Genomic DNA, 23,875 nt, shown 5'->3' with positions numbered 1-23,875 from the left:
TCCTAAAACGGGTGCATGTATGGAGCGCCTGCTGTATCCGGGACCCCCGGCTAGGACCTGGGAAAATTTCAGGCGAAGATAGGGCAGGGGCAGGGGTGGGGGTGGCGGGGCGGGGAGGGAGGGAAGCTCTGCCCGCACTTCCCTGAGTGCCCTGCGGCCGTTGCCAGCGGCCTAGACTCCTGGGATCGGCCGGTGACTGCAGACTGCACTCTCGACGCCTCTGGTGAGCTCAGTGACCCACACAGGGTTCTCTCGGTCACTCTGACCCCACCTCCAGCCATGTCTTTCCTGGGACCAACAGTGCTTTAGGCGCCTGAATAGTTTACCAAACTTACCAAAGCCCCCGTGGGAGGTATTTTTCTCCCACTTAGATAAGGAGGAGGCTCAGAAAGGTCACCGGAATTCGCATTAGCGTTTTGGCTCCGCGAGCCGCTCTGCCTCGGGATCGCATCAGCTGGGGATAAGGTCCGACTGGGGACGTGGGCTCTGGAGTCAGACCCGGGCCCAACGCCGCACCCACGTTCTTAGCTGTGTGATCGCGTGCAAGTAGTGATCCCTCCTGCAGCCCAGGCGGGGATCAGCTATTTATAGGGGTGCTTTGAGGATTATACGGGCAATGGCTGTAAAGGGCTAGCATGAGCCAGGCACCACGCTAAACGCTCTCATGGGTCTGGGCCAAATGAGTTGGCCCATTTTCCGGATGAGAAAACAGAGTCTCCAGGGTGAGGAATGTCGCCCTGGGCCCCCGCCTGGCAGAGGCCCAGGTGGCCGGCCTCGGTGCAGCCTCGGTTTCCTCACCTGACGCGTCCCCCTAGGCGCCCCGCCGATGCCCCGCCCCGTCCAGGTCCCGCCCCCGACCCGCCGAGCTCCGGGAGTCTCAGCCCCGCCCGCACCGAAGCCCCGCGAGCTGCAGCCAATCGGCGGCTGCCGGCGTCGGGTGCACTCGGCCTCGCCCGCGGCCCTCCCGCCCCCGGCTCTCGCTCGCCGCTCGCTCAGTCCGCCGCCGCCGCCTTCGCCGCTGCCGCCGCCGCCGCCGCGCCTCCGTTTGCCGACTCGGTAAGGCTGGGCCGAGGCTGGGCGCGCGGGGACGATGGGCGAGCGGGCGCGGGCTCGCGGCCTGCGGCCGGCGCCAGGGTGGGGCGCGCGGGGACCGCCAGGGTCCGGCTCCGGAGGGCGGGGGGTGCGGGGGCCGCCTGCCGAGCCGCAGCGCCGAGGGGAACCTCCGGCGTCGCCACGCCAGGACGGCGGGGTTCGTGGGGAGCCTGAAACGGGAGCGGGTCGGGGACTCCCCACCTCCCGCGGTGGATTGGGTCTGGGGTCCGCCTAGGGGTGTGTCTGCGCGCGGGCCTCCTGTGCCGGTCCGGTGCGGCAGCGGGAAGGATGCTCAGCCCTTCGGACTTGGGCAGGATGCGCCAAGCTCGGGACCAGTAGGGGTACTGGCCTCTTTCTTCGCCCTTCTCGCTCTCACTTCCCAGGAGTGGATTGGGTCCGGGCGTACGCCCGAGGGTCGATCGGCCCGCCGGGAGGTACAGTGCGGGAGCTGGAGGGATGCTTGGTTCTCCGGACTGGGCAGGATGCCTCCGGCCTGGGGCCGCTAGAGCCCCTTTCCTCTCATCCCACCCCACTCTTCGGAATGGATTGGGTCTGGGGGGTCCGTCCGAGGGTCGGTGAGGCTGCAGGAGGGGTGCTCGGCCTTCTAGACTTGGCTGGGCGCCGCCAGCCCCCTCTCGATCCCGCCGCATCCCTTCGCCCTTCGGGGGTGGATTGGGCCTAGGGGGCCGTCCAGGGGACGCAGTGGGAGCTAGAGGGACGCTCGGCCTTCGGGACTCCGTGGGGCGCAGTCCACCCAGCCTCCTGCGGCCGCCCCCGCATTGCAGCCGTCGGGACACGCCCTTGACGCGGGACTCCCCGCGCGGTCCGAGCACCCGTCGTGAGCGAGATCGGGGCGCCCGGCCGGGGTCCCCGCTTGCGAGCGCCCCCCCATCCCCCGGTGCGGGGCAGGTGGGCGCCGTGAGTCTGCCCAAGGTCGCCGCGGGTTCCCAGCCCGGCAGCCGCCCGGCGGGGGGTGGAGGAGGGGCGTCACGTGACCAGGCCTGGGCGCTCTGGCCCTTCCTGCCGGGACAGCGCGGTCGGGGTGGCGGAGCTACCCGGGGTCCCCGGCCGGGACAGAGGCAGCTCCAAACCTCAGCCCCCTCGGCGAGTCAACGACCAGTTCCTTTCATTTTGTTCGGGAAGGCCGTGGGTCAGCGTCTTTATAATGTAAATTGATGGTTGGCTTTCGTTCAAGCCGATCTGACTTTTTTAACACCAAGAGTTAAAACTCCGGAGTAATCAACCCGATTCAGTAGGGAACAGACGTCGTTTTCCCGACTCAGGACAGGCTTTCGGTTCCTCTGTGCTCCTTGTGTAGTTCAAATACTTAAGGGCAGATTTTTGTGGGAGACCGGTAACTTTGTAAGGTACCGGACAAAATCCGTTTACTCTCTTGAAACGTGTATTTTGTTACACCATTTTCTTGCATAGGCGTCGGGTTTCTGGTCATTCCAGATATTCAGGCATGCTTATTTCCTTCTGAACCCCAAACCAAGTGATTAAAAAATGGCCGAACTCACTGGTCTTTCATTTATGCCAGCGAGCATCCCCCCCCCCCCCCCCCGCCTTTTCCAAAGTATGTAGGGCGACGCGCGGGGAGTGTGGCGTAAATATGAGGACATAATGCTGATGATCGTGCTGATCGCAGAGGCGAGGCAGCGTCTGGTTGTAAGTCGTCTGGGGCCATCGTGCCTGGTGTGAACTGTGTGCAGCACTCGGGGGTTGGGGTGGTGCTGCCTCTGTGCGCCCGGGGGCTCCTTTTCGCATACAAACGACCGGCTTCCTTCCGGTGAAACATTTCTAGACCCGACCTTGTACACTGAACTCCCATCTGTTGAAATCAAACAGAGAAAAGGGAGCGCACATACTTTGTATCACAGTGGCAGAAATTGGCACGGTGCACAGGCCGAAATAACCTTTCGAGTTTGCACTGAAAACAAGTGGCCTAAGCCAGGGGCGAAGGGAAGAAACCTGGCGTCCCTGCTGCTGCCGCTCTTGGCCTGCCCCCAGACCAGTGGGAATCTAGTGGGCAAGCGTGGGCCCCCGGGGAGTCTTGGGGCCAGGGCCTGCGCTTATGCAACCCTGGCCCCGCGTGCCCATTCATAGAAACACTGTTCCTTTCTCCCGGGGCTTCGCAGCAAGCCCCTTCCGGACGCGCTTCGGGCGCGCCGGGACGCGATGCTGCCGTTTGGGTGTGGGGTGGCATAGGGCGCCCGGAGCCCTCAGCTGTCCCCAGGGCTGACCACGCGGGGCTCGGCCTTCCCGCGGAGAGGCGCTTCGTGTCGCCGGGGGAGGAGGGTGGCAGCGCCGGCGACGCGAGCCAGCTCGCTCCGGAAGGTCTCCCCGAGCCGGGCGGGTGGAACAGGATCTGAGCGCCCCGGGCGCGCCAGGCCGGGGGCGGGGCTCGTGGTAACCTTTCCCCTACTTTTCGCAGCCGTCACGTGACGCGCGCCGTGGGGGCGGGGCGGGGCGCGCCGGCCGCCGTTGCCTGCGGTGCCCTCCGGGACGCGTTCCAGCTGAGCAATTAGGGACGCAGCCTGGGCTCCCCGGGCGGCGGGGAAGGTGGGAGCCGGAAACGCGCGCCCGCTCTGGCCCGGAGCTGCTTCTGCACTTTGATCGGGTGCAGTTTTTCCTTTGTGGGAGAGGACGTTGAGTCACTCCGCGTGGTTATCGCTGGCGGGCCAGAGTTGGGTTGCTGGGGGGCAGCCTGAACTTCGATTCCCGGAGGATTTAGAATAAAATGAAACTGGCACGTTTCGAGTGTGTTGCAGAGATTCTCTGTGGCCCGCTTTAATGAGGCCTCTGTTTTCCTCGAATGGCTTGAGCCTCTCCCGAGCTTGGCCTGCGAGGATTTTTCTGTTTGACACGGTGCAAAATGAAGGGGGTGCACATGGGGACGTTAACGCGGGATTGGCCTCGGCACTCGGGGCCCCTCTCCAGAAGCCACCGGCCTAACAGCCTCTGATGCCTGTAGAAATAGTGTAGGCTGTACGGGGCGTGTTGTTGTTCAATCTGTTAATTAACACAAGTAAGGAGTGCTTTATGTTTGTTGATTTATGACATTCTGTTGCCTTTTGTGAAGTTCACCTTCTACCCCGTGCAAATACTGGGTGGACGTTGGGTTCCCAGCAGACCCTGGGCTTGAAGCCAGCTGACCTTTGTGGTGAGGTGATGCAGAGCCTCAGTTCTCCAGAATGTCCACCTGTGATTTTGCATGGGTTGTTTTTCTGCCCAGAATGTTGTTGGAAGTTAATAATTGAAAGAAATTTTGCCACCACACGAGTCCTGCCTCTTTGGGGGTACGTAGGGTGTTTGCCACTGTGGAGGGCCGGGGGATAGGGTGGCTACTGCTCTGCCTTCTAGAAATCATCAGCTAATTGTTGGACACCAGGTTCTTTAGGTTAAAAGGAAAGGACTCCTCCATACTCCCGATGTGGTGGTTCACCAACCCATCCCAGGAACCTGAGTGTCATCCTAAAACTTTTTTTTTTTTTTTTAAGTTTATTTATTTGAGAAAGAGGGTGGGGTGGGGACAGAGAAAAGGGGAGAGAGGGAGAGAATCCCAAGCAGGCTCCGCACTGCCTGAGCTGAAGTCAGATGCTTTTTTTTTTTATGTTTATTTTGAGAGAGAGAGAGATACAGAGTCCGAGTGGGGGTGGGGCAGAGAGAGAGGGAGACACAGAATCCGAAGCAGCTCCAGGCTCCAAACTGTCAGCACAGAGCCTGACACGGGGCTCAAACTCAGGAACCATGAGATCATGACCTGAGCCAAAGTCGGACGCTTAACCGACTGAGCCACCCAGGCGCCCCAATACGTGTTTATATTAAAAGCAAACACAAAATGACTATGGCTTTCAGACATCGTCGTGTGCTATAACTCAAATTTTACGTTTTATGGAAGACTTCCTCATTTATGAGATAATGCATTGATCACTAATTTTCCTACATGTCAGCATCTCTACTGCCCTTAAAAAAGATTTAGGGTGGGGCGCCTGGGTGGCTCAGTCGGTTGAGCGGCCGACTTCGGCTCAGGTCGTGATCTCCCAGTTCGTGGGTTCGAGCCCCGCGTCGGGCCCTGTGCCGACAGCTCAGAGCCTGGAGCTGCTTCGGATTCTGTGTCTTCCTTTCTCTCTCTGCCCCTCTCCTGCTCTCACACTCTGTCAACCTCTCAAAAAATAAGCATTAAAAAAAAAAAAGATTTAGGGTGAAGAGTTTAGGTTTCTTTCTACTTTCTCAAGCCCCCCCTGTTGTACAGCGGCAGGTGCAACAAGGGACACCAGAAATGAGCCCAGCAGTGCTGTGGCAAGCTAAATGTCAAAGTCAGATGATTGGGAGGGGGGTTATCCGATGCCAGCATGGGGTGGGGGGAGCGGATAGAGTGAGGGGAGGGGGTCTGCTGGCAAGAAGGAGGCGAGGCGGCAAATCCACACGGAAGCCCATGTTCCTGGAGCCTGGGACTCCGGTTGGAAGTCCGGCACACCCCAGTGTGTTCCTGCATTGAAGGCCTGATGTGTTGGGCCCATCACTTGATGTGACGGCTGGATATTCTCATACTTTATCGGCCAGGCAAAGGGTCTCGTGATGAGGCTGTGACATCTGCTCGAGCCTTGTCTCTCTTCCACACCTGCACACACGGCCCGGTAAGTGTCAGAGCTGGAATTTGGATCCAGATCCGTGTTCTCCGAAGCTTGTGCTCTCTCCCTGCAGCACGCTGCTGCTTCTCGGGCCGCAGTGCAGGCAGAGGGCCCACGTCCGTGCCCACTGGGCGTGTTTCCGGGTGTCCATTTCCGCATCTGTAAAGTGGTGCCTCCGACACCTGTTGTTCTTCGTCACCAGGGAGGGCCCGGGAGGGGGCCGGGTGTGACCCCAGTCTTGAGGGTGTAAAGTGGGCATGGGTTCTGGCAAATAATCCCGTGGCCGCAGGCAGGGATTACGGGTATGACGGTGCTCCCCGGTCCCTGAATTGGAACTTGTGGTTTCCCAAGTTCAGTTACACTTCTGGGTGAAGAGCATGCTGTGGGTGAAGGCCCCCCTGCCGGTGGTTTTGGGAACACTTGTGGGAACAGCGTGGGATGAGGAGAGGTCCGGGGGTCTCTTTTGGGGGGACGCAAGCTTCTTCGGCAGTGGCATTGCTGACGGTGTGGCTGGGGGGCAGGTCCTCGTGGGCGTGCGTCCGGAGAAAATACCTGAACGGACAGTGCAGATAACTGCCAAGACATTCTGTATTTTCTTTACAAAAATGTGACCCCCAGTGACCTTTCCCCAGTTCTTTTGCGCAGGTCACATTTCTCTGCGTTCATCTGATTAGTCATTACTTCCTGGAGTGGGGCCACACTAGGTGTAATTTGCCTTTGGTTTACTTTTATTTTTTGTTTTTCGCTTTTTGCATTTGGTTTATTTACTTATTTTTTTATTAAAACAATTTTTTTTAACGTTTATTTATTTTTTTTGAGACGGAGCTAGACAGAGCATGAACGGGGGAGGGGCAGAGAGAGGGAGGGAGACACAGAATCCGAAACAGGCTCCAGGCTCTGAGCTGTCGGCACAGAGCCCGACGCGGGGCTCGAACTCACGGACCGCGAGATCATGACCTGAGCCGAAGTCGGCCGCTCAACCGACTGAGCCACGCAGGTGCCCCACATTTGGTTTATTTTTTCCAGCACCTCACTAGGTCACTAAGCAGAAGCTGTTGTTTTCCCAGAGACTTAAAGGTGTAACGATTCAGAATTCCCTCTATAACCTGCCTCGTCTTGGCGTATTTACTCCATAAACGTGAATGGCGTATTATGATATACTTGACTGCGATAAGTTAACTGTATGGCCAGTTAATTAATGAAAATATTAAATGCCCAGTGGTGGATTCAAGAGACCCCACCTCCTTAGTGACCGTTCCTGCCCGTTTCTTGCACACGAAGCCCTCCCAGAAACACAAAGTGAGTTTTGCATGTCACGTTCTCGCTTCTAAGGCGCCTCCATCAGGTTAGGGAAATAATCTGTATTTATCTGCATATGCACTTATCAAGAAAACGCAAGAGCACAATCACGGAAAGTCATGTCTGCAAGTGAGTACGACACGGCACACGACGGGCAGAAATCTATGCGCCCACACACGGGTGGATGGGTGCTCTCGTTTCCGTACTGTTACTGCTAATTTTTGCCTGCGCCTAACTCCTCGCCCTAATCGTGACCGTAGTAGCGGGAATACGAAATACTGACGGAGTAAGAAGGAATCTGGGCAACCTCACGAACCCTTTTGGGGCGCCTGGCGGGCTCAGTCAGTGGAACACGAGACGCTTGATCTCGGGGTTGTAAGTTCGAGCCCCACGTTAGGTGTAGAGATTACTTAGAAAAGAAAAGAAAAAAGAAAAGGTATGAACCTTGCCACACATGCAGGTCTGGATTTCCCCTGGCTGATGCCTTTCCAGAACCTTCTGGTACCTTCCTTGAAGTGCCGTGGGTAGCAGCACTGAGGCCGGCCTGGGTGCCGTCTCTGTAGTCCTGCTTGGCAGGAGCATGGCTTCCCGTGTTGTGTCCATCCTGGAGGCAGAACCAGCTTTGTGTGGCCAAGCAGAACCGTCCCGGACACCGGTCGCTGGGCCCCAGAGGGATACGCGGCGCCGCTCTGGCCTCCGTCGAAGACGGTGCTGTAGATGGTGCCTGCGGTGTCTCCCCTCGAGAGTTTTTCCAGGGGTGGTGGCCCGAGAGTCCTCCGGCCCCAGCTTCCTCCCTGATAAGGGAAACGGGCTGTGCCCCCAGAGTCACTGCCCGCTGTTGATGCTGTGCTGGGCCGTAGGAGACAGGGCCCGCTCCCGCGTGCGAGTAAATTGTGCAACTGTAGCGGGGAGACGGGTGCCTGAGAACAATTTTAGAGGTGGCGCTGGTCGTGTTTGTAGTTGCCGTGGCTTCATTGCTGACTGCAGTCGCATCATTCTGGCTACAGTCGCATCATTCTGGCTACAGCGGAGCGATCTACTTTCGCATCTGTGTCGTAGCCGTAGCGATCTCGCGTGGCACTCTGAATGGAGTGTCTCCTTCACCTGGCAGGTAAGCACGTGGGTTGGGGGGTTGGACGTGGGTCTGATCCCCCAGCTCCGCTCTTTGCTGGCCGTGACCTTGGGCAAGTATGTGTGCCTCGACGCCCGAGCGTTGGTCTTCTCCCTGGTAAATTCATGCCATTCCGTGGGTTCTGGCGGGAATTATTTTTTTTTTCCTTTTTATTTATTTAAAAAAAAAATTTTTTTTTAACGTTTATTTATTTTTGAGACAGAGAGAGAGCATGAACAGGGGAGGGGCAGAGAAAGAGGGAGACCCAGAATCCGAAGCAGGCTCCAGGCTCTGAGCTGTCAGCACAGAGGTGGGGCTCGAACCCACGGACCGAGAGATCATGACCTGAGCCGAAGTCGGAGGCTTAACCGACTGAGCCACCCAGGCGCCCCGGCTCTGGCGGGAATTAAGTGGGCAGTTTGGGTGAAATGTGCATCACATTGTCCAGGTTCTACAAACAGGTTAGTAGAAGGAGTATTTTGTATTTTCGTTGCTAAAAGCACAAACGTGAGTCTGCATCTCCTATCTGTCTTAGCTAGTTAGCTACCTACCTACCTACCTTCCTACCTTCCTTCCTACCTCCCTATCTGGGTTCCAGGCTCTGTTGGAAGAAGAGCTCTGACAGCACAGAATTATGTATTTTGGTTGGAAGTCCCATGTCACATGGCAGGTGCGATGGTTTGTTTATTACGGAGGTGATTTCCATGTCTGAATTTCCCCCCCACCCCCTACCCCTGTTTTGGAATCCAACTAAGCACTTGGCATTGGGCTGACCTTTCACCTCCTTTCCTCAGCGGCTGCCTGTCCCAGGACCTCTGGGGCTGGGGGTGGCACCGTGGCCGGCCTTCTGGAGGGGAAGGGGACCCGGCTTCAGGATGGCTAGTGTTACGGTTGGCGGGCCGCTGACCTCTGCGGTTATGGAGAAAAGGAATCGATTGAGGAGAAGGAAGACAAAGGCAGGGACACGTGAAACACGGGAGTACAGACCAGTTTATTGGCCAGAGATCAGTGAGTGGCATTGGGCAAAGTTGGCGAAATTAAAATAATCTGACCGACATTGAACGAGCTGTTGCGACACCATCCCCCCCTCCCCCCGCTCCAACTTCTTCACTTGGCGTTGGGAGAACTGTCTGTGGTCCTCACTGGACTCACAGTTGAACAAGGACTCGTGTCCCGGAGACGTTCACCGCTTCCGTTGGGAGATTAAATGAAAGGCGCACGAGTGAGAGTCATCAGCCAGTCAGTGCGGGTAGAATCACCAAATGGAACCGGTGGGACGTTGTTCTCTGGGAATGTGGACTCAAAGGCAGCCTTGCAGGAGGGGAGCGGAGGGTGTGCGGAGCTGGAAGATGGGAGCAGAGCAGAAGGCATCCCAGCTGTGAGTTGGGGTTAGCAGGGCCCGCCCCCACCCCCGTCACGGTCGGGGTGGCCGGCGTGCTGGTCCAAGCGGAGGGGCCTGGGGGAGTGAGCTTGGGACGCTGTAGGAGCAGCCACCTAATAGGCCCGTGATGGGAATTTATAAAAATTGGGATAAATAGGTCGTCGCTCTCAACCAGAGCGCCTTACTCTGGACCTTGGTGTTTTTCCGAGAGCGGATTAGCGTAAGGTGCTTAAGTCTCTGGCACCGTCCTTGGAAGCACCTCTCCCCTCTGGTGGCCTTCGTGATTTCCAAAGTAGCACCGCTATGTGGTTCCCACGCTCAGCCTGGGGGCGCGGCGCCCAGGTGTGTCCCAGGCGAGGAGGTTTGTGCAAAGCTCACCATCGCATGGGGTCCGGGCGGGCGCCCTCCGCGCCTGGTGCAGCCAGGGAGGATTTCTGCGGTGCCAGGGAAAATAAACGGGTCCGTGGCGCCCCACAGCACCCCAGACCGCGGAGACACGTGTCTTCAGCACGTTGGATAAATTTCGCTGCCTGAAGCTGTTGACTTCCAGTTTACTGCTGAGCTGGTCTGGCAGGCGCACAGCGAGAGGTGGCCTGGCATCGAGAATACTCCCCGAGGGGCCTCCCCGTTACTCGGTCGCACCATCTGGGGCAGGGGCGGCCAGTCTGTGTTCCCAGAACGTGATTCCCCTGCCGCCCTTTCCCTCCTGTTTAGACTTTTTTTTTGAAGTTTACTTATTTATTTTGAGACAGAACGGGGAGGGGGCAAAGAGAGAGGGAATCATCCCAAGCAGGCTCCGCACTGTCCGCGAAGAGCCCGATGTGGGGCTTGAACTCCTAAATTTTGAGGTCGTGACTTGAGTCGAAATCAAGAGTTGGAGGCTTTACCAACGGAGCCACCCAGGTACCCCTTTCCTGTTCAGATTTCTTGTTCTGTTTTATTTTATTTATTTATTATTTTTTTAATTAACTTTTTTTTTTTTTTTGAGACAGAGAGAGACAGAGCATGAACAGGGGAGGGTCACAGAGAGAGGGAGACACAGAATCTGAAACACGCTCCAGGCTCTGAGCTGTCAGCACAGAGCCCGACTCGGGGCTCGAACCCACAGACCGCGAGATCGTGACCTGAGCCGAAGTCGGACGCTTAACTGACCGAGCCACCCAGGCGCCCCTCTTGTTCTGTTTAAAAGTTAAAAAAAATTTTTTTAACGTTTATTTATTTATGAGAGACACAGAGACAGACAGAGACCGAGCATGAGCAGGGGAGGGGCAGAGAGTGTGGGAGACACAGAATCCGAAGCAGACTCCAGGCTCTGAGCTGTCAGCACAGAGCCCCACGCAGGGCTTGAACCCACAAACCACGACATCATGGCCTGAGCTGAAGTCGGACGCTTAACCGACTGGGCCACCCAGGCGCCCCCAGATTTCTTGTCCTAAGGCGTCTGGTAGTTGCTCAGTGATGATTTGAGAGAACAAATGACTGACAGAAAGGGGAGTTAAGCTCTCTTTTCATGTCTGTGTTTTCTTTGCAGCCTATCTCCCTGCCCCCACCCCCCCTCCCCCCTCCGCCCACCCCGGTCTTTCCTGCTTTTCCTGCCGGTACACGTATTCTCTTCTCTAGCTGGCTGAGAATTCGGGAGCAGGTGGATCCCAGGGGTCATGCCGCGTAAGCCCGTAAGCTCTGTCCCCGGGGAGGTCACCTCTCTCCACCCAGGTAGAGAGGTGCTCAGGCGGGCATGGTATGGGGTAGTGGTGGGAGGACAGCATGCTTTGCAAATTAGCAGGGTCTGGTGCTTGTGCGCGTCACAGGGGTGAGGCACGGAGGCTGGTAGGCAGTGGTGGGCTTCTAGGAGGGGAAACGGTGGTGAGGTAGCAGTTAAAGCCCCAGGCAGGGCCCTGTGCGGCGCTAACTCCTGGGGTGCAGAGGGGCTGGAAGAGGAACCAGGGACCCCCAGCTCAGAATCCTGCCAGGGGTGAGGGGCGGTAGCAGATAAGAGTCTATATGCCCGGTCACCTTATCCGGGAGGAAGCGGATGGTGAGTGAGGCCAGCGCTCGGACTGTTTAGTTGTGTCTCTCAGCTGGGGCATAGCAGAGCCCCCCTCCCCAACCCCCAACAGCACCAGGAGCCGGCGAGGGGTGGGGGATGCTGCCTGCTCACAAGGCCCTCGGGGGCCCCCTTTGTGCTGAGGACGACCTTCACCGCCGCTATCCTGGAAGGTTGAAGGGTTACAGAGAAAAGCTGTCCAGTTAAGTGGCCTGGATCCAGACGCAGGCCCGGCCTGCCAGCTGGCCCAGGGCCCTTCCTCTTACAGGGTGTTGGGGTTCCCAGCTGTGCTGAGAGAATGACAGGAGTCACCAGGAGGGGACTCCAGGGAGGCTGACCCAGGAGCGGAGAGTGGGAGACCGGGCAGGGTCAAGTTGATACGGCAGAAAACTAATATTCCAGGAAGGGGGCTCATAGGTATTGTTCTGTACTTGTCCGTGTTTCCAGCATCTCCTGATTTAAAACGTTCGGGGCAGAAAATGACCTTGCTGTGTAGTACAGTCAAGTTCACCGGGCCTCCTGTGGGGTCCTCCTAATTCCTGATTGTCCCTGAATTGATGAATGGCTCGCCTCCTTCCACCTGGGGGGGGGGTGTCTCTCTTCTCCCCCAGCCTCCGGTTGCGGTCAGCCTTTGGGAAGTGCTGGGAGCTGCGTCTTCCTCAGTTATTCTGGTCCTTCTCTGGGGGAGACTCGGAGGTGAGGGAGGCAGGGCAGGCAGGCAGGCTTTGCCCACACCCACCTGGGTGAGAGGTGAGGGCGTGCCCTGCGTCGTGCAGGTCGTGCCAGGGCGCGGTAGGTCAGGGGGTGCAGTGATCTGACAGGTAGCCTTGCCCGTCGTTTGTTGTTGTTGTCATTTGAGGTGTCGTTGGGTGGGTCTAGCTTATTTCCCGGTTACGGACACTGGAGTGCAAGGGCCGGCTTGTGGGCGGGCAGAAACCCTGTGAACGGGCCCCTCCTGATTTGACTTTGACTCTGTGCATGGTTGGTGGGGCCTGGCCGTGGCTCTGTGGGTGCTGGCTGAAGGCTACTCGAAGGGTCTAGGGAGCTTTGAAAGTTGGTCTCCGAGTGTGAGATTGCACTGAGCTGCAGCGGACAGGTGTTTTATTTCAGTCAACACATTTTCAGAAGTGATAAGGGAGGATCACACACCGACAGAAGAGGGACGGGCACAGCAGACCCCCGTGTGACCACTGCCCGACTTCAGTTCCCACCCGTGGCCCTCACGGTTCATAATTCTGTCCGTCCATGCCCTCTACCCCCAAGATTTTGAAGCAGACCCTAAACTTGACAGAAGACAAACTTGTACTGATAAATATTTCCATATGTATCGCTAAAGTACAGCAGCTCTTTCAACAACAACAACAACGATATCCTATGATGCCTAAAAATATTTATTTATTTATTTATTTAAAAAAAAATTTTTTTTTTTAACGTTTATTTATTTTTGAGACAGAGCATGAACAGGGGAGGGTCAGAGAGAGGGAGACACAGAATCCGAAGCAGGCTCCAGGCTCTGAGCTGTCAGCACAGAGCCCGACGCGGGGCTCGAACTCACGGACCGCGAAATCATGACCTGAGCCGAAGTCGGCCGCTTAACCGACTGAGCCACCCAGGCGCCCCGTTGCCTAAAAATATTTAACGGCAGTTCCCAGATGCCGCGAGCCAACAGTTGTTCGAAGGAGTGAGCTCTCAGCAAGTGGGACACTGGAATTCTGCATTTGAGGAGAGGTTTAGGGGCATAAATGTTGAATAGATAACACTTCAGTTTCATGAGGCAGTGTTTTTTTTCTTTTTCTTTTTTTTTAAATAACAGCTTTATTGTGGTTTAACTTACCCCACAGTCCACACGCCCGTCCAGAGTGAACACTCCAGCGATTATGAGTCTCTTTACAGATATGTGCAACCATTAGCACAGTTAACATTGGAACGTGTTCATCGCCCGAGAAAGAAGCCGTCCTGCCTTTAGCTATCTACCCCATTCAGTCCTCCTTCTGCCCCCAACCCTAGGTGAGAGAGGGAGAGGCAGAGAGAAAGGGGGACAGAGGATCCGACGTGGACTCTGCTCTGACAGCAGAGAGCCCGACGTGGGGCTCGAACTCACCAACCGTGAGATCACGACCTAAGCCGAAGTCGGACGCTTAACCCACTGAGCCACCCAGGCGCCTCTCATAAGTGTGTTTGTTTTTATTTTTATTTATTTATTTTTTAATTTTTTAATTTTTTTTTAAAATTTATTTTTGAGACAGAGAGAGACAGAGCATGAGCAGGGGAGGGGCAGAGAGAGGGGGAGACACAGAATCGGAAGCAGGCTCCAGGCTCTGAGCTGTCAGCACAGAGCCCCACGCGGGGCTCAAACTCACGGAGTGTGAGATCGTGACCTGAGCCGCAGTCAGATGCTTAACCCACTGAGCCACCCAGGTGCCCCTCGTAAGTGTTTTTAAACATGAGGCTGTGATGCCAGGATGGGTGGAATGTTCGCTTACTAGATGTGCACAGGGAGTTTTCAGTTTTCAAACCTTTGTCGTCCGGTTCACTTGGTCCACTAATGACCGCTATGGCTCGAAGAGGGACTTCTGCTCAGGGCGGTGTCCAGGCGGCTGCAAAACTAGAGAGCCAAATTGTCCGTTCTGCGGTGCATTTAGGACTCTTACATCTGGCTTTTAGTTCAAAGCAATCAAAAAAACGAATCCTGACTTAAATTCAGTGTTCTGACCAGGCCGTTGACTCCTGGAAAGGACCGCAGATACTCCCTGTCTCACCTGCCTCTCCCTGGCGGAGGTGAGATTCCTGAGCAAACACCGGGACCCATACCTTTGGATAGAATGGTGTACAGACACGATGTTTATGTTCCATCTGCATTAATAATCCCTCAGGTCTGGGTAAAGCCCTTGAAAGATCTTACAAACCATCGAGAGGGTAGCCAGTCCGTAACCTTGTTTGCCACACTTCACGTTCTGCAGAATTCTCTCCGTAACGCCTGCCTCCTGCCACGCGTGTAGCCTGAAATCTTCGTGGGGAGGGGCTAAGGGTTAACCGTGAGGCCCCTGGAGAATCCTAGAGACCCTTGGATAGCTTTTGGAGGGAGAGGATTCAGAGCGGTTTGGATGCCCCGTCAACATCCCGAATTACCTGCAGCAGGCATTTGCCTGGAGAGCTCGCGGCTCTCAGACTTGGGGTCTGGGCCCGCACAGCCGGCCAGGCGAGGGAGGCTGGCTCCGTGCCCAGGAAGTAACACGTCGATAACCTTGAACGCTTGGCAGACCAGGTCAGAGCCTCAGGTGCTGCGTGGTGACACTTCCCAGGTGTGCCCGTTCCAGCCTGTCCCTCTGCCCCCGGCATCCCCACCTGGACGCCCCTCCCGCTCCCAACCTGTCCTGCCCACGCGGACACTCTCCTGTGTCCTCGAGTGGCTCCCGTGAGCGGATGGGCCAGAATCCCCTGGGGGCCTCTGAAGGCTTTCTGGAGTGGGTCCTCCTCCGGTCCCCCACTGGCGCCCCTGTCTCCTGGAAGACTGCTTCCCCCTCTTACTGGTCATGCTTCCCGGCCCCACCCACAGTCCTTTCGTCAGCCAGAGCGGACTTCTAGAGAACAGAAACAGTGACTTAAAGCCCTTGGAATGCTTTTCCTTCGTTCTTAGCATGAAACCCCTCTGCCTCCCATGGCTGCCTCTGGGCATTCCTCTCCAAAGTTAGCTGCCTGCCCTTGACCTCAGCCACCCTGCCCTTGACCTGCCCTTGACCTCTACCTAGAGGCTCGTTTTCCTTTAGGCTTGAAAGGCTTGCCCTCTGGGCTTCCTGTGTCACCCGGGAGGTCCCCTCTTTTGGCCTCTCTGTCCGAGTTGGGGCGGGGACCTCCTGCCAAGGTCTCCATCCTCCCTGTGGCTGGCACACCGGAGGCAGTCAACAAACTCTTGCCGAAGGAGCACACGAATGAAAGCTGCGTGCCTTTTGGGGCCTCTCCTGGGGCTCTTTGTTCCAATTAGCTGAAGACTAAGCTAGTTTGGGCTTTTGTAACTGGGCATCTTTGAAAGCACGGTACCTGTTGATTTCCGTAGGTCCTACGCCCGCACTCTGTAGGCTCAAGCAGGTAAAAGCGGGAGGAATTGCGGTGAGAAAGCTCAGTGTCGGCTTTTTGCCCCGGTCCTCGGTGACTTTGCCCCTCTGTTAGCTGCCCTTTCCCCGTGGGGCGCTCGGGCAGAGTGTCGGAAGAGAAGGTGGCCGAGGGGCCGGCTGTGCGGGAGGGAGGCCGGGAGGGCATCAGGAGTGGCCAAGGAAGAAGACGGGCCAGGAGGAAGGGAGCCAAAGAGCCCCGGCCTGGAGCCATTGACGGGAAAGGTGCGTTCATTTGTGGGCGCTCCTCAGTGTTCCAGCCTTCGGGTTGCTGACCCAGGTTGGTTTCAGTCACAGCTTCCGAAGAGGAGGGAGGAGGAGGAGGAGGAGGAGGAGGGGGGGGGGGGGCCTGGCACGCATAAGCACCCACTCCTGAGGACTCCGTGCGCCTGGATTTCGTGGCGTCTTTGTGGCAACCGGGATGGTCTCTCAAGTCAGCAGCCACAGGCACACCCGAGTCCCGGTGCTCCGGCCTGAAGATGAGGGGTTCAGGGCCATCACGGACTCCTGTGGACCCTCTGGGTTTCTTCTGTGCCAGCCTCCAGGCGGCATTTGCAGGGTGCCAACAGCCACCAGCTTCCTGAGTCAGCTGGGTGTGGCCTGGGCTGCTGGCCTGGAGGGTTGGTGCCATGGGATGGCCCGGGGGCGGGGGCCAGGGGGTGGGGGTTTCTGGGTGGGAGGGGGCTCCCCTCCTGGACTCTGCCGATCCCCGCCCCAGGCCTCCGAGCAGAGGGTGCGGTGGGCTGTGTAGTGCCCGACAGGCGGGGGAGGGGTCGGCATGGAATCCCAGGATCGGATCTCGTAAGGGACCGTTAAGTTTGTTAAATGGCTAGGAAACCTGCAAATTCAGAACGAATCCCAGGGCTGTGGAAGGGGTTTTCTAACATCCGGTGAAACGCTGGTGCATTACGCTCTCCCCTCCTCCTCCTAGGGCATTACTGAAGATGGCGGAAGCCCACCAAGCCGTGGCCTTCCAGTTCACGGTCACCCCAGATGGGATCGACCTGCGGCTGAGCCACGAAGCCCTGAAGCAGATCTACCTGTCTGGACTTCATTCCTGGAAAAAGAAGTTCATCAGATTCAAGGTTAGCAGATACCTGTTTAGATCTGTACGGCGCCCACATTAGCATCTGAGAAAACGCCTCCAGGTGCTGGTGAGGCGAAAAAGCATTTCAGAGCGATTGCCGCGTAATTGATACTTCCTCTGTCCTGGTGAAACACACTCCCCGGCTTCCTGAAGAAGTTCTGGAAGGCAGGCAGGGGAACCGGCGCCCCGTAGGCAGGTGAGTTGGGGTTCAGAGAGCCTGCTCTGAGAAGCAGAGGAAAGACCAGCATCCGTGTCTCCTGCTTGGAGCCCAGAACCCCTTACGCCTTGTAGAAAAAGGATTGTTTCCCAGCTGTGTGGATTGTAGTGAATTTACCTAACGGCTACCTTGCTGATAAAATTAGCCAAACGTTGGGGCGCCTGGGCGGCTCAGTCGGTTAAGTGTCTGGCTTCAGCTCAGGTCATGATCTCACGGTTTTGGGTTCAAGCCCCGCGTCGGGCTCTGTGCTGACAGCTCAGAGCCTGGAGCCTGCTTTGGATTCTCTGTCTCCCTCTCTCTCTCTCTGGCCTCCCCCCATGCTGTTTCTCTGTCTCAAAAATAAATAAACATAAAAAGAAATTAGCCAAACATTGAAATAGGTGCACGTAAATTCAAATATAGCTAGCTTCAAATGCTCTCAATCCTGTTTACCTGAAAGAGTGGACAGTATTCACCGTTTTTAATTAACCACGAGTCTTGTTTCCCCTTTGTTTGTAAATTCAATTTATTTCCAAAATCATGGAAGGAATAAAATACACATATGGAAAAAATTCAGACGAGAGAATTGTCCGGTTCCTCCCCGCCCCCACCGGCAGTGAGGGAAACGGATAACTGTGTTCATTTTCCAGTTTCCTTTTCAGAGGGTGTGGCTCAGAGAAGGGCTGTTGAGAAGGTGCCAGGAGCCAAAATAGGTGAGAGCAGTGACCTCAGAGAAGGTGGACAGGTCCCTGGGAACCGGCCTTGCTGGACAGGTGCCTGGGGCACAGCCCGAGGGCTCCAGGTCACAAGCCAGCCCCAGAGGCACCTGTGGTGGGGGAGGGCGCCACCTACAGGGAGAAGCGCGTTTTGCCACCCGACCTTGTCCAGAGCAACCCCTTTTTACTTTCAAATCCAAGAAAAGAGAAAGTTGGGTGCAGAGCTATGGCCATCAATCGCTGCAACCCAGTGCAAATGTTCTCTGGTCTTAAAGACCTTGTAGGACAGCTGAACAGTGCACAGCTGTGCCTAACCGAGGTGTTTGCAGAGGAGCACAGGGCTCGGAGCAAGAGGGGAGGCAGGGGGCGCCTGGGTGGCGCAGTCAGTTAAGCGTCCGACTTCAGCCAGGTCACGATCTCACGGTCCGTGAGTTCGAGCCCCGCGTCGGGCTCTGGGCTGATGGCTCGGAGCCTAGAGCCTGCTTCGGATCCTGTGTCTCCCTCTCTCTGCCCCTCCCCCGTTCATGCTCTGTCTGTCTCTCTCTGTCCCAAAAATAAATAAAAAAAAAAAAAAAAAAAGAGGGGAGGCGGGGACGGCGGGTGAGCGGGAGACCTTCTGTCTAGACCCTTCCTGCCTCCGTTTTATTTATTTGTTAAAAATTTTTTTTTTTACCGTTTATTCATGTTTTGATAGAGACAGAGCATGAGCAGGGGAGGGGCAGAGAGAGAGGGAGACACAGAATCGGAAGCAGGCTCCAGGCTGTGAGCTGTCGGCACAGAGCCTGATGGGCAGGACTTGAACTCACGGACCGTGAGCTCATGACCTGAGCGGAAGTTGGATGCTCAACAACTGAGCCACCCAGGCGCCCCCTGCCTCCCATTTTAATATAACGTAATATATGTATTTATTTGTCTTAAAAACATTTGCTTCAGAGAACACCAAAAAGGACCCCCACTTTTTTTAAAATCTCTTTCCTTTACGCCTCTCAATAGCGGGGGATTGGGTGGGAATAGCATGTAGGGATGCAGCTGTCTTCTAAAAATTCAGGTAGGCTTTGAGAGCTTTTAAATCCATTCTCTTGGTCAAAGCAATCTCTTATTAAGATGGCTTTATTAAGAATTTCTTTGAGGGGGCGCCTGGGTGGCTCAGTCGGTTGAGCGTCCGACTTCAGCTCAGGTCACGATCTCGCGGTCCGTGAGTTCGAGCCCTGCGTCGGGCTCTGGGCTGACGGCTCGGAGCCTGGAGCCTGCTTCCGATTCTGTGTCTCTCTCTCTCTCTGACCCTCCCCCGTTCGTGCTCTGTCTCTCTCTGTCTCAAAAATAATAAATAAACGTTAAAAAAAAAAAATTGCTTTAAGTTAGAAGTTTTGAAACAAACCCATAAATAAAGAGAATAAGGAGCTACACTGCTCACCTGGTTTCCAAAATTTTGTTTCATATCTGCCGGGCCCTCACACCTGCTACTTTCTGTGGTTTTTTGTTACTTTTAGTGGTGGGGGTGTTGGCTGAAGGATGGTTCAACAGATTCTCAACATGGAGTGAGGTGTCTTGGAAATACTTGGGGGTTGAGTGGTCTTTTGATTCAGGAGCAGCAGGAGGGGTGGTTTGGGAGCTGGGGTCTTGAGGGATCCCAGGTGTAGCGGGTTGGGGACAGGACTTCATGGCTGGCTCAGTGACATCCTTGAATTTTTTTTTTTTTTTTTTTACATTTATTTATTTTTGAGAAACAGAGTGAGACAAGGCGTGAGCAGGGGAGGGGCAGAGAGAGGGAGACACAGAATCCGAAGCGGGCTCCAGGCTCCAAGCCGTCAGCGCAGAGCCCGACGCGGGGCTCGAACCCACAAGCCGCGAGATCGTGACCTGAGCCGAAGTCAGATGCTCCACCGACTGAGCCACCCAGGAGCCCCAGTGACGTCCTTAACTCGGTGTCATGAGTCAGTCTGGATGGAGATGGGGGGAATCGGTGTTCAGCTAGTGGCTCAGGCGATTCCCATGTCCTGGGGTCACTCTCAGGGAATCTGCTCCAGGGAGGGGATTGGCTCAGAAGCAGAGGAAATAAAGGGGCTGGAGGCCCTGGGGAAGATTTCCAGTAGTGACAGTGTGGTCACTTAGCCACGATGTGCTGCGAATGCCTCCTTCCCACCGTCCGTCATCCCACTACCCTCACTACCAGGGGCCGTGGATTTTGTGGGCGGGACGTGCTCACGGTGCATGCTCTGTTTCTAGAATGGCATCATCACCGGCGTGTACCCGGCCAGCCCCTCCAGTTGGCTCATCGTGGTGGTGGGTGTGATGTCAACCATGTACGCGAAGATCGACCCCTCGCTGGGAATAATTGCGAAAATCAATCGGACCCTTGATACTAGGTAAGTACTCTTTCCAGATTGCAAACCCTCTAGGAAGTTAGCGATTCTCGTTAGTGATTTTTATCGCTGGTATGTATTCTTTTATTACTAAAAAATTTTTTTTAATGTGTATTTATTTGGGGGGGGGGAAGAGGGGCAGAGAGAGAGGGAGGCCCGGAATCCGAAGCAGGCTCCAGGCTCGAGCTGTCAGCACAGAGCCCGACGCGGGGCTCGAACCCACGAATCACAAGATCATCCCCTGAGCTCAAGTCAGAAGTTCAACTGACTGAGCCACCCAGGTGCCCCTTGTTGCTGATATTTTTATGTCTTTACATATATATAACTTCCTGTTCCGATTCATTTGGAAGCTTTGCTGTTCTCCTGTAGGCTCTCTTCTGTGTCTTCGACCAGTATTAAGGATCCCAGGGGGTCCGTGGTCCCTCGTGGCCCTTCCTCTGAAGCCCAGGGCTAAGAAGCACGTGGTCCCGGGTTGCACTGGGAAGTCACGTCAGGGCCCAAGGTTGTGGTCGGTGCACTTAGCCTGACTGCAGGGTCCTCAAAAAAGGGATTTCTGCTCCAGGAGCTGGTTCTGGACACGGTCACTTCTTTGCACTGGAGTCCATCCTGGAGTCTGTGACCCTGAGAACTGTTGGCTCTGGGGGGGACCTCAGCCCCTTAGCACCTGTCAGAGTGGCTTAGAACCCCAGCGGGAACCCCAGCACTCCTGAGAGTCTTAGATTTTTCTAGTCTTAGAAAATCAGCTTTCTACATGATATCTGTCCTGGAGGAGCCTTTGGGCTGATACTTTTCTGAGAAGGTCGGTGGTGCCTGGGGTCCCACGTGGAGTGTGGGCACGGCCTGGAGGGCATTAACGGAACCCCTGTGAAGTCCTTTCCTCCCTGCAGCCCAGGGATGGCGTGACGCTTGTGGGTCGCACCCTGTGCTTCAGCGACTTCTCTCATGGGGGTCTCCGTGGTAAAGTGAAGTGTTCACAGGGGCGGGTTCTTGTGCTGAGTCCCAGGGAGAGGAAGTGGGGGCCGCACACCTCCGAAATCTGGGCTGCCTGCTCACAGAGCCGTCCCACGAGATAGACACGAAACAAACAGCACTGCCTGATGGGGCTCTGAGTGGCCGGATGACCGAACGAGACAGAGCAAGTGGGGGAGGGGCAGAGAGAGGGGGACAGAGGATCCGAAGCAGGCTCCAGGCTCCGAGCCGTCAGCCCAGAGCCCGACGCGGGGCTCGAACTCACGAACTGCGAGCTCACGACCTGAGCCGAAGCCGGACGCTCAACCGACCGAGCCGCCCAGGCGCCCCTATTTTCTGTTTGGAAAGCATCCTAGTACCTCCCAGCTGCCGTGGCTGTTCCGTGCCAGACCTCCAATCCTATTTCTGTTGCTTGTTTGCACTGACAAACCTTTTAAGTCTCTTACTAGAGCGATAACGGTCCCCAGAGGCCTCGTCCCATAGCTGGGCTTTGTTTTTCGGGCCAGAGGGCACGTGTGGACGGTGGGAACCCCGGTGACGGACGAGAGGGCAGCCCAGGCGTGTCCTCACGTTTCCCGGGCCGTCCCTGTCGTGTCGGGGGCTGGCCTAAGCCGAGCAGATGACCTCTGGGCCTTTTGACAAAGCAGCCCGGAGCCTGCTTTCAATTCTGTGTCTCCCTCTCTCTCTGCTCCTCCCCCGCTCACACTCTCTCTCTCTCAAAAATAAACAAACATTAAAAGAAAAACATTTGGGGCGCCTGGGTGGCTCAGTCGGTTGGGCAGCCGACTTCGGCTCAGGTCATGATCTCGCGGTCCGTGAGTTCAGGCCCCGCGTCGGGCTCTGTGCTGACAGCTCAGAGTCTGGAGCCTGTTTCGGATTCTGTATCTCCCTCTCTCTGACCCTCCCCTGTTCATGCTTTGTCTCTCTCTGTCTCAAAAATAAAATAAACGTTAAAAAAAAATTTTTTTTTAAAAAAATAAAAGAAAAACATTTAAAAGCGTGGCCTTGGGTCGCCTTGAGCAGGTGCCCTTTGCCCTTGATCCCTTCTTGTTGAAAGCCCAGAGTCCAGCTGAGTCGCTCCCGGCCTCCACGCGGCCTCAGGAATGCCGGCTGGGGACTTTACAAGCGTCTGCAGGGCCTAGAATAAAAATGCCATCATTTCAGGGGAAGCGTGCCTGGGCTGAACGCCTGCCAGATCCCCTGCGCTGCCTTGGGGGCCTGGGAGGCCAAGGCGGGGACCCCAACATTCCTGATGCCCTGGGCAAACCTTGCTCCTCCTGTCCTGGTGATCCTGGGGAGTCACAGGCCAACCCCTGCAGACGGCTGGCCTCCACCCTGGGTCATACTATTTCTCCGTACGTTTCAGACTGCTGTGGGTTTAACACAGATTTTTAATTTACTCTCCAGTGTGGACTCTTAACACTGGATTCTATTTAGAAGTCTTGGCTATTTACAGCCCTTGATAATCTGGGTCTTTATACGATTTGTTTCTTTGCTCCCTCTAAACCAATTGCGGTGAACTGGGCCGTCCCTGGCCCAGATTTAGAAAGACCAGGTTAAGAGCCAGCGTCTTCCAGGCTCGAGGGTCATTCTGGAACCATCTTCCTGGAGAGCATCTCCGACGGTCCCGGGTGACTTTTCATAAGCATAGACGTACTGGCTGTGTGGGGTATGCTCTGCGTTTGTCCGGCCCCTGCAGCCTCGGAAGGAATGTGTTCTTTAAAAGAAAGCTTTTTTGGGGGGGCACCTGGGTGGCTCAGTCAGTTAAGCCTCTGACTTCGGCTCAGGTCATGATCTCAAGGTTCATGAGTTCGAGCCCCACGTGGGGCTCTGTGCTGACCGTGCAGAGCCCGCTTCGGATCCTCTGTCTCCCTCTCTCTATGCCCCTTTCCCTTGTGGGCTTTCTCTCAAAAATAAATAAAAAAACAAAAATAAAAGAAGACTTTTTTTTTTTTTTTTTTTTTTGCTAATGCTTGTCTTCCAAGTATCCATATGTGTATTATATTAAAAATCCTGAATGTGTCATCTCTTTGTTAACGTCATGATACTCTCCAATTTTTGGGGACCTAATGGGTATGTGTCTTTTCCTTCAGTGATGTAGGACTTCGGAATCCAAAGCGTAGATGATCTGAGAGATAGGTTCTTAAATGCCTAGATCTAAGCTGGTTTATAGATTACGCTATCCGAGAAGAAAGTATAGAGATAAAGCAGAGGCTATAGTTAAACTTGGACACAAGATTTTTTTTTTAAGTTTATTTATTTATTTTGAGAGAGAGAGACAGAGCACCTGAGTGGGGGAGGGGCAGAGGGGGGGAGAGAGGGAGAGGGAGAGAGCGAGAATCCCAAGGAGGGACCATGCTATCAGTGCAGAACCCCACATGGGGCTCGATCTCACGAACGGCAGGATCATGACCTGAGCTGAAACCAAGAGTCAGACAACCTCCTGAGCCACCCGGGCACCCCAAGCTTGAACACAGGATTTGACTGCTTATAGAAAGACACAAATTTTGGGGCGCCTGGGTGGCGTAGTCGGTTAAGCGTCCGACTTCAGCCAGGTCACGATCTCGCGGTCCGTGAGTTCGAGCCCCGCGTCGGGCTCTGGGCTGATGGCTCGGAGCCTGGAGCCTGTTTCCGATTCTGTGTCTCCCTCTCTCTCTGCCCCTCCCCCGTTCATGCTCTGTCTCTCTCTGTCCCAAAAATATATAAAAAACGTTGAAAAAAAAATTTAAAAAAAAAAAAAAAAAAAAGAAAGACACAAATTTCGGAGGAAAAGTATTTTACCTTCAAGATAATTAGTTTCAATGTCACTTAAGCACGATAAGGTGTTAACTTGGCGGTGTTTCAATATCGGAAGTACCTTTAGCTTCTGTATAT

General features: G+C 55.5%; 1 protein-coding gene across 3 annotated transcripts in view; it reads left to right on the top strand.

Annotated features, from left to right (window-relative positions):
- The first annotated feature begins 900 nt into the window (after positions 1-900).
- Positions 901-23,875, top strand: part of CPT1A (carnitine palmitoyltransferase 1A) — a 58,691-nt gene continuing 35,716 nt past the window's right edge. For 2 of the 3 annotated variants that reach the window (XR_009250145.1, XM_058689937.1), the window contains exons 1-3: positions 901-1,056; positions 16,602-16,755; positions 19,896-20,035. Coding sequence is in view for 2 of the 3 variants with exons in the window: in XM_058689937.1 (XP_058545920.1) it covers positions 16,615-16,755; positions 19,896-20,035 (281 nt within the window). In the remaining variant the exon portion in view is untranslated. Of the gene's footprint in view, positions 1,057-5,612; positions 5,733-16,601; positions 16,756-19,895; positions 20,036-23,875 lie in introns of those variants that run through there. The other variant, XM_058689938.1, reaches the window with a different exon arrangement.

The sequence above is a fragment of the Neofelis nebulosa genome, chromosome 10 (genome assembly GCF_028018385.1).
Source record: "Neofelis nebulosa isolate mNeoNeb1 chromosome 10, mNeoNeb1.pri, whole genome shotgun sequence".
Taxonomy (NCBI): Eukaryota; Metazoa; Chordata; class Mammalia; order Carnivora; family Felidae; genus Neofelis; species Neofelis nebulosa.
The sequence above is the reverse complement of the archived record's forward strand: the minus strand, read 5'-3'. Positions and strand labels throughout refer to the sequence as shown.